The 13414-nt window shown below is 40.7% G+C and overlaps 3 protein-coding genes across 6 annotated transcripts in view; 2 read left to right on the forward strand and 1 right to left on the reverse strand.

Moving 5' to 3' along the window:
* Positions 1-375: 375 nt before the first annotated feature.
* On the reverse strand, positions 376-3138 carry mrps24 (mitochondrial ribosomal protein S24). The gene is made up of 4 exons (XM_005806859.3): positions 2871-3138; positions 2141-2218; positions 1738-1849; positions 376-843 (listed from the first exon to the last, which is right to left on the reverse strand). Exons 1-4 carry the CDS (start codon positions 2910-2912, stop codon positions 560-562), a joined length of 516 nt encoding a protein of 171 aa, XP_005806916.1. The 5' UTR covers positions 2913-3138; the 3' UTR covers positions 376-559.
* Positions 3139-4028: 890 nt separating this feature from the next.
* On the forward strand, positions 4029-8428 carry nudcd3 (NudC domain containing 3). Its single transcript, XM_005806878.3, has 6 exons — positions 4029-4388; positions 5174-5502; positions 6556-6688; positions 6775-6918; positions 6998-7186; positions 8058-8428. The coding sequence occupies exons 1-6, from the start codon at positions 4191-4193 to the stop codon at positions 8166-8168; spliced, it is 1104 nt and encodes a 367-aa protein (XP_005806935.1). The 5' UTR covers positions 4029-4190; the 3' UTR covers positions 8169-8428.
* Positions 8429-10775: 2347 nt separating this feature from the next.
* Positions 10776-13414, forward strand: part of camk2b (calcium/calmodulin dependent protein kinase II beta) — a 52953-nt gene continuing 50314 nt past the window's right edge. For 2 of the 4 annotated variants that reach the window (XM_023338113.1, XM_023338114.1), the window contains exon 1: positions 10776-11138. In XM_023338113.1, coding sequence (XP_023193881.1) covers positions 11077-11138 — 62 coding nt within the window. In that variant the 5' untranslated portion in view covers positions 10776-11076. The remainder of the gene's footprint in view (positions 11139-13414) is intronic. The other 2 variants (XM_005806857.2, XM_005806858.2) reach the window with 1 other exon arrangement.

A 13414-nucleotide genomic window follows, 5' to 3' on the forward strand; every position in this document is an offset into this window, starting at 1 on the left:
TATTGATTATAAATTCAGTTTGAATGAAAAATAAAAAAATCTAAAATATTACATTTTATTTGAAGGAGTTATTTAGCTGAAGCTTTCTGCATGGAATTGATATTAATCTGCTGGCATTCAACAATAATCTTAAAAAGTTGTCAGCAATATAAACTAGTTACAGAACAATGAGTTTCTGCCAATATTGAGATAAAAGGTCACATTGCACAAATAAAGATTATTTTAAAACCTGGATTTTATTGCTAATTTAATCTGTTCATATTCTACGTCTATTCATTATAACAGCAGCTCACATGTTTACATCTCCATTCATTTCTAACAAATCTATGCAGAATTTAAATGCACAAATTTGCATGAACTGTACAAAACGCAATCTGATATCATCTCAGTTTGAACATTTTTGATTTAATCCAGATGCCATAAAAACAAGGTTTATGCTCCAGTTACAAATTAAAAAATACAAAAGACATAATACATCATTGGACAGTTTTGTCCAAAGCTCTGTTCTTAAACGTTTTTATTTTAAGAGGACTCAAAGACAAACGACACGCTCGTCCTGTCAGACGTACTTGTACACGGCTTTTTCCTGCAGCGTCTGAATCTCTAACTTCACCGGACATTTATAGAAGTGGGACAGCAGCGACTCGGAATATCCGATGAAAAAGTAAAACTTCTGAGGCGGCATCTTCTGGAGCATCAGCGCGCACACGACGAGCACGTTTCCGCGGCGCTTGATCACCACCTCGTTGGCCAGGCAACCGTGGAAGGTCCCGAACATGAACTTCCGGATGAAGACGTCCTCCACGGTCCGCTCCGCCGCACCCTGCTCTCCCTTCAGGTTACCTGCCAGAGCCAAATATACCAGATCAGCAAAAAGAAAAAGTGCTATATTGTGCTAAGCTAACGCCATAAAGAGCCACGTATGGATGGAAGGAACTCTTTTTTTTTTTTTTTTTGCTCCTACTGAAACTGTTTATATTTGGTGGCTTACCATAAATCTTTACCTGCAACAAAGTAAAGCGTGTATATCTATGAAAATTAAAAATGACATGCAAATATTTTAAAAAGCTGCTAGTCTTTGATTGTTTGCTAATAACTGAAAATTGAGATTATCAACACCTTGTATAGATTTATTTATTAAACTATCTAAAATAGAAGTTTTACAGTTTAAATTTGTTTTATGGCTCCTTTAATCTGGAAACAGTTGCTGCTAGTTGCCTCTAGAGGGCAGAGGATTTTGTCAAATGAGATTTGCTCACAGTCCACATGGTCTGCTGTAAATAAATGAGAGTTTATGACTCCAATAATTAATATCTGTTTGCAGGGGGTCACTTGGAGCTATTTTTTAATCTGTCATACTTCATATAAGTCAACCATCTCGACAGGACCAGAAACAAAATAAAGGATATCAAAGTTTTCATGAGATAAAACAAGATCAAATCAAATCATGTCTGAGATATTTGCTCATTTTATGGCTATTTATCTCTATAAATGCTGAAAACAAATAACTATCAAGACCATACACTGATCAAATATAATTTTATAACCTGGAAACTAAATGGAAGGAGGAAGAGACCTAATTGTAATGTGAGATTTGAAAATGGGAATTGAATTGGCTAAAAGATGCCATTTCAGAAATATAATGTGGCAGAACTGGTGTTAATATGCATCTCAGTATGTTTAGTTGGTGGATTTGTGCTGTGTAGCAGAGTTTGGCCTTTCTTCGGTCGTGCTTACTGGCGTGCTGAGACAGCCATCCTTTGCGGTGAGCGATCTGATGAGGATGAAGCGCTTGCTCGTACGTCAGCGGCTTGTCTCCTTTGCCAATTCGGATCCGAGCCGCTCGGTTCTACAAAACGACGGGAGAGGGAGACGAGACGGGAAAACAGCAAATGTTGAAAGAGTTATATCAGCACAACCTCCTTTAGTGGACACGCCTTAGTCACAACCGATGAGAAAAACAGGAAACGACCGTGTACTGAATTGTAGGTAACATAACCCAGTTGGGTTTTCAACAAAAGCATTTCACTACGACTGCAGAAAATTGTGTAATTTTTTTTTTTAAAACAAACAGAACAAAAGAGTTATAATATCTTTCAACAGCTTAAAAGGAACCTAAAGCAACAGGATGGATGTTTACCTTGCAGCACACCGCTGTGGCATGGAAGCTCCTGCTTTCGAAGGAATTGTGCAGCGCACTAGATCGGGCCAAAGCAGTCTGACAAAAATGGAAGAACATCATGAAGACCAAACCAAAGTCCAAGATGAATCTAGACTGATTAGATGATGTTTGTAGGAAGTTTCAGGAAACAAAATCACATTCAGAGTAGGCAACAAATAAGTCCCACTCTTTATATTTATTTATTTTTTAAATTACATCATCCAGACAAGCTAAAGACTTATCTATATAATATAATATAATATAATATAATATAATATAATATAATATAATATAATATAATGGTCTTAGTTTAAAACAAACTGTAAGGGAGGTTTTTAACCACAAAAAAAATTATTTACTTATATAATATACTAAATTGGATAACTGAAATGACTAGCGATTTTACAGTGATTATTATTATTAGGAATATTTACTTTACAGAAACATACGGATTTATTTAATTATTCGTTCATTCATTTGCTATTTTATTTTTATTTCAATGGTTAAGGACAGAAAAAAATACATCCTTTTTTCTATTTCGGAAAAAAAAGATGCACTCAAAAGCTAAAGACGTTTTCAACAATAAAGTTATAAAGCTCTGAGGTAACACTGAGTTTAGGTGAGCACACATTAAACAGACTAAAAGGTAATTATCAACAGAAATAATGTTTAAATATTCCAAACATTTCACTTTCAATCATTTTCTTACCAGCAGCCTCGCGCTCCCTGTGAAACTGAAGGACGCCGCCATGTTTCCCTCTCGTTAAAATGTGAACACACCGTCAACTAAAGGGAAATAAATGATTTCATCACTCCGGAACAGTTACTAAGATATGGTGGAATCGGTTTATGGACGCTGCGATTATTACAGCTTGTGAAAGATTCCCTAAATATCCAATCTTGCTGAAAGCTGCATTGCCAATCTGGAGCTGGAACTGGAACTCAAGTGGTGGTTATAGGTTTCCACCGGACCCATGATAGCGTGTAACAACCGGAAATGCAAAAAATAAAGCAGGTTAAAAACTGTTACCAAAGTATAAATTTTTAGTAGCAGTAAAAAAAAACAAAAAGAAATATAATTTAGGAGGTTCAAAAGTTTTTGTTAAAAATATGTTTTGCTATTGATAAAAATAAAATAAACACAGAAAGATATGTCTGTTGGACTATTAATTTTACTGTTTGTTGTTACTATGTTGATTTTGTGGTTTCCATTTACACTAAAGGTAAGAAATTGATCTTACCAACTGCATTTGAACTGCACTGAACAAGTAATCAATTTAATTGTTTTTAAATACACGTTTGTCCAATTGTGGTATTAACTTCATTTTAAATTCACTCAATCTATAGTCATTCAGGAAAGTATCAAAATTAGTGCCTCAAGTTTACCTACATAGGGCAAAAACGCATCATCATATTTATGAGTCAACTACAGAAAATATTAACTACTTATAAATATGATTAATTTAAGTAAGTGAGCAAAAATAAATACGATTTTTTTTTGGATGTGTTTAGTTGTGCCCAATCATAGAAAAGCGTTATTTCTTAGGTAGAGTTTAAAAAAAACTACAATATAAAAATAAAATAACATGAAACTAAAGTATTGTTCTTAGCACACTTATCGATCCAATACTAATACCGACTTGGTATTGATGTTTTCAATATTTTGCATCGATCTGCCCACCTCTACAGATTAGACTTGCTGCTTTTCACACAACTTATTTAAGATATATCAGCTGTAGCTGCCCTTGATCCAACTGTCTTCAGTCAAACATACAGTCTCAGTGAGGAAAAACGAAGAAAATGTCCACATCCTGGCAGGAATCGTTCTAGCGTCTCATAGAGAATGGTGGACTTTTATTTTGAAACCCAATAACCGGAACAAGGTGTATTGTTCTGGAAAGAGGAAAACATTCGTAAACAGAGCTCAACTCGTCTCGCTTATTCTCAAACTTCTGTGTCCTGACGGTGTTTGGCTGTCGGACTGAATAGTCCTCAGGTTTGTGGACAGACGGAATCATTAGACGGTGGGATGGCGTCGCCGCTGGAGATGACAGAGATGTACGACAACGCTCTGCTGGGGATCCTCCAGCACGTTGGGAACATCCAGGACTTTCTGCAGATCTACTTTGGCTTTTTGTACCGAAAGACGGACTTTTACCGGCTGCTGTCTGGTCCTAACGACAGGATGGGCTTCCCCCCAGGAGCAGCGGAGAAGATGGTGCTCAAGGTAAATTTTAGTTGGATTACACAGGCGTCATGGCAACAACTACCTGGGAAACTGTCATTTAATCTGGATTTCACGCCTTTGAACCCAAAGTACATCCTGTAATTTAAAAAAAAGCATTGATTGTGAAAATGTGCAAATAATTTACGTTTTAGACAAGTTAATAAGGAAGAAACATTACATCAACATTAATGAATAATAATTATAGGTAAATGTTTATTTTTTTAAACTGTATTTACAGGCCGAGTCAGCCCTTGAACTTGAATTTATTTTTTTTACACTTCGTGATTTTACATCTTTCTTCTGCTGAAATTCCGCTCAGTTTCAGTCCAAATCTCGCTTCACAGACATGTTGGAATTTCTCCCATTCACCTGGATTTCTCCGGTAGAATTTCTACCTGACCAATCAGTGAACAGAAGGAGAAGTAGTGAACGACGACTAAGATTTTCTGCGCTGCTTTAGAATTGTAGTCTGCCTGTAATTTTAGCAATGGCAGCAGAGGGAGTGAACGAAGCCATTCAGTCCATATTGGCCACAGTTCTAAATATGAACAACTTGTTCACTTTTCTCTGTTTGCAGCACAGACAATTAGGATTTTATGCAATAGACTAATAAAAAGTAGTGGATAATTGTGAAGTGAGAGGATTAAACATATACATCTATATGTATCTCTCATTTCCAAACACTTTCTGCTGACAGTGTATCACTGACTCTGCGTTTTGCAGAAGCTTCGTCACTATTTCTACTTTTAATCAGGCCATATGCTCTGATTTTTCATCCTCTCCAGACATTTGGGTTGTTTGAGAAGCTGGCCGAACACGACAGAGAGCGAGGGCTGAGCGAGCAGCGACAGAGGGAGGCGAGCTCGCGTGCTCCCCCTGCTGCCCAGGAGGTGGAGGTGTCCTCTGAGCTCTGCCAGGCCACCGAGGAGAAGAGCGGCGCGGAGCCGCCGCGGACTGAGAGCGCTTCCTCTGACGCGGGCCAAGTTTCCGCCCCTGCAGCCTCTGAAGATTCTGGGAGATCGCAAGCCGCTAGCAGCGGACCAGGAGGTGAGGAAGGACAGGCAGCGGCTAACCGCACAGCAGCAGCAGCAGCAGCAGCAGCAGAAGGAGACAGGTGAGTGCCCCACCATGTTCCGGCTCTGGGGTTCCCAAACTTTTCCATGCCATGGCTCCATAAAGAACGTTCAAGCCGTTTGAAAAACCCACAGACAATGCAACAAAATATGTAAAGTTGCACAGCAGAATGACAGAAATGGTAAAATATTTATTTTTCTATAAATATTAAAAAGATAATAATTTACTAATGCGACTGGTGAATATGTTTTGTAATCTCACTTTCTGCAACATGGCCAAATAAACTCTAAAGGAATGTTAAAGCTAAATCTCCTAACAGAGCTTGACTTTTTTAAATTGTCTTACGCTGCCCTCAAGTGGTAGCAACATGCTATACGAGATAAAAATGTCTTTTGAGGAAAAATGAATTTTAAAGGCGGACAAAATGTGTTCAAAGGTTCGAAGCAGGGCCGGCCCAAGCCTCTATGGGGCCCTAAGCGATATGTGGGGGCCCTCTAGTTCTGCTAACAATGTGGACTGGCTGCAGTCAGCAGTTCGATCATTAGATCATTCACACACCTGCTGTAAACTTATTGTATCTCTGGCAGTGTAAACAGCACTGTTTACATCTCAGTGCTGTTTAATAACATACATTTATTGGCCAATTGATTTATCGACTGGTTAATTTCTGGACGCTGATTGCCTTAATTTTGGTGGATTGTGATTGGCTGATACTTACATGTGAAGCCCACCTTGTCCCCTGATCTTATCTTCGTCAGCAAAGGTTTATAAATCATCCTCTGTCCTCTTCTGCTCTACAGTGAGAGGTTTGACTGACAGACTGACCCACCAGGTCAAGTCTGACCGTTTACAGTTAACAATATTCAATATTATTACCTAAAAAAAAAAAAAAATCAGCTCCACTGAGGGGCCCTAAGCTGTTGCTTAGTTTGCTTATGCCTTGGGCCGACCCTGGTTCGAAGGTAACGTTTGAAATAAAGCGAAGCAAAGTTATTTCGGGTGAATCATTTGAAAATGACTTCTGCCTATGTTTGCATTTTAAATAAGTAAAACAATTTTTTAAATCCTTTTTTTTGTAATTATTTTGTTTCAGACCTCAGAATGAGTTCCAGTCCGACCCGGACAGTTACAACGGAGCCGTGCGGGAAAACTACAGCTGGTCCCAGGACTACACCGACGTGGAGGTCCGCGTGTTCGTCCCCAAGACAGTGGTGAAGGGCAGACAGGTGAGCTGGGTGTTCATTCCACCTCCTGACATGTCTGGACTCTTCCGTCGTCATGGCGCTGACCGCTTCCCACTACGATCCCTCAGGTCAGCGTTAGCCTGCACAGCGGCGGCCTGCGAGTGAGCGTGAAGGACGGAGCGGAGGAGAGAACGCTGATGGAGGGAGAGTTCACGCACAAGATCAACACCGAAGAGACTCTGTGGAGTTTGGAGCCTGGGAAGTGCGTGCTGGTGAGTGTGGCGTTCACAAGAGTCTGACGCCGCTGCGCGTTAGTACCCAGGCTAACCGGCAGGTGTACCGCCGCCGCAGCTTTCTCTCAACAAGACGTCCGAGGTCTGGTGGAACGCGGTGCTGAAAGGCGAAAAGGAGATCGACATCAACCAGATCAACCGCGAGCGCTCCATGGCAACGGTCGACGAGGAAGAGCACGCCGTTCTGGACAGGCTGACGTTCGACTATCACCAGAAGCAGCAGGGGAAACCGCAGAGTCACGAAATGGTGAGGAGCATCAACACATGTTGTAATAGCAGCCGCGTATCCGTTAACCATCGCTTGTGCAAATTGAAATTACTAAAACAAATTTCCTAAATGGTAATGTGCCAATAAAAAATAAACTCATGTTTTATTTATTAAGAACATTTTGCGCTGGGATGGTGTTTTTTGGGGGGGGCACATATCAAAATAAATGTATTTCATAAAACTGCAATGGAAACATTTTTTTCATATCATGTGAGTCACATGATCAACAGCTGATTTTACTACTGGTGAAAATGACAAAGGAGACGACAGGAAGTAGCAGGAGGATGATGGCTTGTGTTTGTTTGTGTCGGACAATGTGCAGCTGCCTCCAGCAGAGCTCTCAGCACCACAGTTCATAGAGACGTTGTGTGTCATTGTAACATGTTGAATCCGTAACTCCTTTGTAAAATCACCGTCAACAATCTCCCCAAAACGCTGCACGCTCCCAACTAGACGGGGTTTGTCGCTCCAAAGCCTGAATAAGACGCCGATTGGCTGATAGATGATGATTACTAGCATCATGGCTGAGTCACAAATAAATCTGATTTCACTGAAGCTGCCGGGATTTTAATGACGTAAATGTTCGGAAAAAAGTGTTTCTGTCGCAGTTTTGCAAAATGCATCAATTTCGATTCAAAGTCATCTTAGTGGAAATACTTTTGATCAAACTTTTTTTTTTTTTCCGATTCATGCAATTTTATATTCCATTAAAGAGCAGCTAAACACATCAACACTAAGGTTGAACAGATGAAGCGGATCTCGACCTCAACTCTGTCTAAAACTGAGTCACGAGGTGATTTTCAACTCATCAGGTGTTCAGAGTAACGTCTGCTTGTCTTTTGGCTCCTAGAAAGTGCATGAGATGCTGAAGAAGGGCTGGGACGCAGAGGGCTCACCTTTCAGGGGCCAGGAGTTCGACCCGTCCATGTTTGACATCCCGCCCAGCGCCGTGCAGTTCTGAGAGGCGGCTCGGGCCGGGCCAAAGACCAACCGACTCACTTTTATCTGCAGGACGCATCGCAGGACGGTCAGACGGCGGACATACAGGATCATCAAATAAGAAGGGTGGAAGGAGAATAATGACAGAGGCGCGTCCTGATGGCAAACACCAGGTTGATGTTTTATCAGAGTGAACGGTTTTCTTTGTTCGGTTATTATTTATTGAGATCCGTTGTGCCTATTTCTTTTGTTTTCTGGTTTGATTTTGTGGAACCAGCTCCCCCTGTTGGTAAACATCTGTACAACAGGTTTCCTGCTAAAGTCTCAACCAAAGTTTCGGGAGATTCAACCCAGTCCTGCTGCAAATATCTGCTTTTATCAGTGGAACCGATGCTGGAAAATGTCATGGAGATAAAAGGTTTTTTTTTTCCTTCACCAATTCATCAATTTCTGTCTAATTTTAAAAGTCAAAGAAAGACAAAGAGCTGCCAACAACATTACAGTGACAGACATTTGAGCAAAGGGGCGACCTGATGGGATGATTGTTTGGTTTAGTTCTTTTCAAATGATTTGTTGAATAAAAACATGTTAAATATATAAAAAAAAAACTTAAATCTTGACTTTTTTTCTTTTTAGTTTTCAATTTAAAAAAAATAGAGAAGTTCCCAGAGGTCACCAAAGATCAGCCCTCTGCACTAAGGGGCGCCCTCAGTGGAGCTGATTTTGTTTTGGTAATAATTTCTGTCATTATAATATCAAAAACGCACAATTTCACCATGAAGTGATTTGTTTTTACAATAATATATATTTGATAATGTATGTAGAAGTTATTATTTTATAGATAAAAATAAAAAAAAACTAAATTGCTCTTGGGGGCCCCCTGGTGGTCGCGGTAGGTACCGCACGCTTCGCCGGTAACATGAGCTGCAGACATTTGAGCAAAGGGGCGACCTTTGCAGAGCATCCAAAGGTCCAAAGCTCCGGTCAGAAGTTAAGTTAGCAAAACAATGTCTACATAAAGGACTTATCCTTCAGGGAGGGAGAAAAGAGGAAGAATAGATAAAAGCCAAGATAAAGTTTGTTTTAATGTGCCTTAAAACAAACTCTAAGATTTGTAAAGCTGCTAATAGAAAATAATCTTGATAGCGACCTGGAACGGTCCAGTTCAACAGCCAAACATTTATGCTACATCATTTGTATTTATGTGAAACTGAGTTTAAACTTTACATGAGTTGATTCTCATGGTTGGCTCTGGATATTTCTGAGGTATTTTGGCTTCCAAACGATACAGTTTGATAACAATAATTAAAACTTCTCAATCTTTGACATTGTCCAGCAAAATGTTTTTACGTCAGGCTACATGGATGAGCTGCTCTATGCTTTAGTCGGTGATATGCTGTTTGCTGCTGATTATAATCATTTTGTGGCTAAAACAAACATTATTTTTATATCAACTTCTAAGTTATGTGAAACTTCTGTGAAAATCATTTGAAAGCTCAGAATCAGTCCAGTACCGGTACCGGTCCACATTCCAGGGGAGAAAGACTCACCTGGTAAAAATTACATTTTTAGCTATTGGAGTTAAGAGAAATTAATTTAATCATAGAATGTCGGCTGCACCGATTGCAGTTTTCTGGCCAATCCCCGAATCTTTAAAAAGCCTGACCTGCCGATTTTGATTTTGGCTGATAAATTGTAAACGTTCAGACTTGACCTGGTGGGTCAGTCTGTCAGTCAAACCTCTCACTGTAGAGCAGAAGAGGACAGAGGATGATTTATAAGACGAAAATCAGGTTAGAAGATAAGATGGGCTTCACATGTAAGTATCAGCAGATCACGATCCCCCAAAATTAAGAAAATCGGCGCCCAGAAATCAACTGGTCAATAAATCAGTTGGCCAATAAAATATATGAATATAATGTAAACAGCACTGCCAGAGATGCAATAAGTTTATATCAGGTGTGTGAATGAGCTAATGATCGAACTGCTGATTGCAGCCAGTCTACATTGTTAGCAGAACTATGGGGCCCCAAAACCACATTTCACTTAGGGCCCCATGGAGGCTTGGGCCGGCCCTGCCTGAAAACTTTCACTAATAGATTTGAATTTAGTGTGAAGGCCAACTTCAAACTTCTCCCAGGTGCTGAAAAGCAGGAGCTTCTTAAAGCTGGCTATTTATTAAAGAGACAGATACCAATTTGCGATTTTTGATAGAGCATTTTCATATCAACCGAATATAACAACAACAGTTGTTTGTGCTGTGAAATGGCACCTCGTGCCCGGAAAATACATAACACTGTCTTGTCCTCTTCAAAGTGACATAATGAAGCAAAAGGTTCCTGGAGAACCTGAATGTTCTCTGGTGAACTCTGAGGGTTTTCCTCGCTGAAACCTAAAAAGACATCCCCTGCATCAGCCTCGCTGCAATGACGCGAAATCACCATCATCTAGAGAGTTCTGGAGTTCAGCCCCTGGTTTATCAGATGAAACCAGAGCAGCTCCTAACACCCTCCTCCTCTCCCCCTCCGTGGTTTCCACGCGTTCCCCTCGTGTTTTCACTTTCTTTCCTCCCTCTCCGGAGGATCACGTCATGTACTGAGCGTCTCCTCCCGGTATTTAAAGCGTCCGCGCTGCTGCTCGCCTTTGCGGAGCGGAGAGAGCCGGGAACCTCGGGAGCGCACCGGGCTGCAGCTCAACCACTCAGCCGTCCGGAGCGCCGCGGTGGGCGGAGACTGAAGCCCCCTCCACCCACCCACCAAAAAAAAAAAAAAAAAAAAAAAAGGTCCGCAGCCACAGCATTTTGGGACTCCCCTCCCTCACACTCACACTTACAAACACACGCCCACGCACACACACCCCTTCACACACACACACACACACACACACACACACACACACAAGCATCCAGTCCGTCCGAGGAGCAAGGCATCATGGCCACCACCACTTGTACGCGCTTTACAGATGAGTACCAGCTCTACGAGGAGCTCGGCAAGTAAGTCCACGTTCGGGTCGTTGTGTGTGTCCTGCATGCCCGCCTGCATGACCCCGTCCTGGGCGCGGACGCTGCGTGAGGGATGGAGGTCTGGAGACTCCCCCTCCACCTCCTCCACCTCCTCCACCTCCCGCTAATCTGCAGGGAATGTTCTCCAGAATGTTCTAAAAAGCTCCTTTTTTTTGTTTTGTTTTTTTTGCCTTTGGACTTCTTTAAAGCGCAGAATAAATTCAAGGAGAGTCGTTAAATGTGCCCGAAGAAGCAAGAATCACTCCTGGGCATCCCCTCTTCCTCCTCCTCCTCTTCCTCTTCAGCTCCCCATGCCCAGAGGCTAATTAGGGACAAACAGGCCTGTTATAGGGGGGGGGGGGGGGGTCATGTGTTGGAAGTCAAAGAGCGATGCTGCTGCTGCTGTAATGATGGTTTTATTTAATAATTTTTTTTTTTTTGGCACATGTGTCTGCAGACAAAACGAGAGAGTCTGAAGAGGGCGATGGGTGCCTCAGTGGGCAGATGAGAAGTGGACTCAGTGTCTCTGTCAGGCTGTGCGTGGGTAGAGAGGATCTCTGCAATGTCTGCCTCACAGGAACATTTATTCCACAGCAGGAACAAACACACAGAGAGAGAGAAGGAAGGAAGTTGAGATCTCCGTTTTATTAAACCCTAAATGATTAGTTTAGCAGTTCTTTGTTTATGGTGGCTGTGTACAGTCACACCAGGAGAGATAAGCTGGAAACAAAAGGATCTGCAGGAGAGGCTGGAGCTGCTCCAGATCCTCGATGGCACTTTGCTTGTGTATGATTTTATTAAGGACTCCCGCTCTGACACGGTGAATCTCTCTCTGGGACTTTACTTTTTTTTTTTTCTCTCCAAAACTTTTCCTCATTTTGTCATATTTCAGTCCCAAACTCCAAATGTATTATATATCTGGATTTTAAATGGCAAACTAGCACAGAGCTGTTGGTGGGCGATACGAACTCGGACGTTTTATCGTGATGTTTTTTGCGGTTTTATTGCGATAATGATAAAAGTGACGATTTATTGTTACTTTCTTAGGTGACTGCATGGCACAGCCATTGTATATGACAAACGGTGGAGAAAATAGTAAAACGGGTCATTTTTGACAATGACATCATGACCTCGTTAACTGTAATTTATAATGACAACAGCGAATGGGAAATTTATCACGATAAATAATAAACGATGCAATATGATACGGCAAATTCCCACCCCTACTCTGAGCGTAATTGTGAAGTGGGAGGAAAAAGATAGATTAGTTTTTCACCTTTAAAAAAAATTTTTTTTTCATACCAAAAATAAAAAATTAAAATCTGAAAAGTGTGGTGTGCATTTGTATTCCAACCCTCTGAGTCAATACTCAGCCGTATTTTAGCAGTGTGACTCTATGAGAGTTGACATGTTTGTTCATTCTATTTACTGGAATAGATCAGGCTCTGTCAGACTAGAGGGTGTCTGTAAATTGGACTTAGCTCTGGACTTTGACTGGGCCATGCTTGAATCTAAACAGGAGCTTTATGGGGCTGGTTGTGTATTGTCTGTCTATATTCCCGTCAACCAACTGGCTTTCCTGGCTCTGCTGAAGGAAAATGTCCCCACAGAATCATGCTGCCACCACCTCCTGTTTTCCTCTTATGGTTAGGCGGCAAAAAATGATGCTGTAGTCAATGTTTTACTGTATTTTTTGTTTTTAACTCAAGGAAAATATAATTTTTCCTAAAATGAAAATAAAAACAACCTATAAAATGAAAGTATGAATGTTAGACGTACAAATAGCTGTTTTCACAGATTAATTTATTCACTGCAACTTCACATCAAAGTAATAGTTTTTGTTTTTTAGCTTATGATTTTTTGCTGTCACAATTTTACTGTTTATCAGCGTTATTTTACAGTGTGTTTTGAATTAAAGTTTGACATTTTTTACTGCCACCTCTGGTCATCCTCTTATCACCTTGTGGTGATAACAAGCCATTACAACAAGATGATGGGGGGAAAAAATTTTATTTTGAAAACCATGTAAGGAAAACATAAATTTCTCTAGAATGTTTGAAGTCTTTTATTTAGTTGGTGCGGATTTCTGCACCATCTGCAAAATGCACAAACACAGAGGCAGCATGTCAGAAATGCTTCAAATGCATAATTTAGTCCTGTCATCATCTGGGTTCACATTTGATGATGAAGATGAATATTGTAATATGTCACTTATTAATAATCACACAGACACTTTTTACATTTCCAGTAAAAAAAACTCTGAAATT

Source organism: Xiphophorus maculatus, chromosome 8 (assembly GCF_002775205.1).
Source record: "Xiphophorus maculatus strain JP 163 A chromosome 8, X_maculatus-5.0-male, whole genome shotgun sequence".
Lineage (NCBI taxonomy): Eukaryota > Metazoa > Chordata > Actinopteri > Cyprinodontiformes > Poeciliidae > Xiphophorus > Xiphophorus maculatus.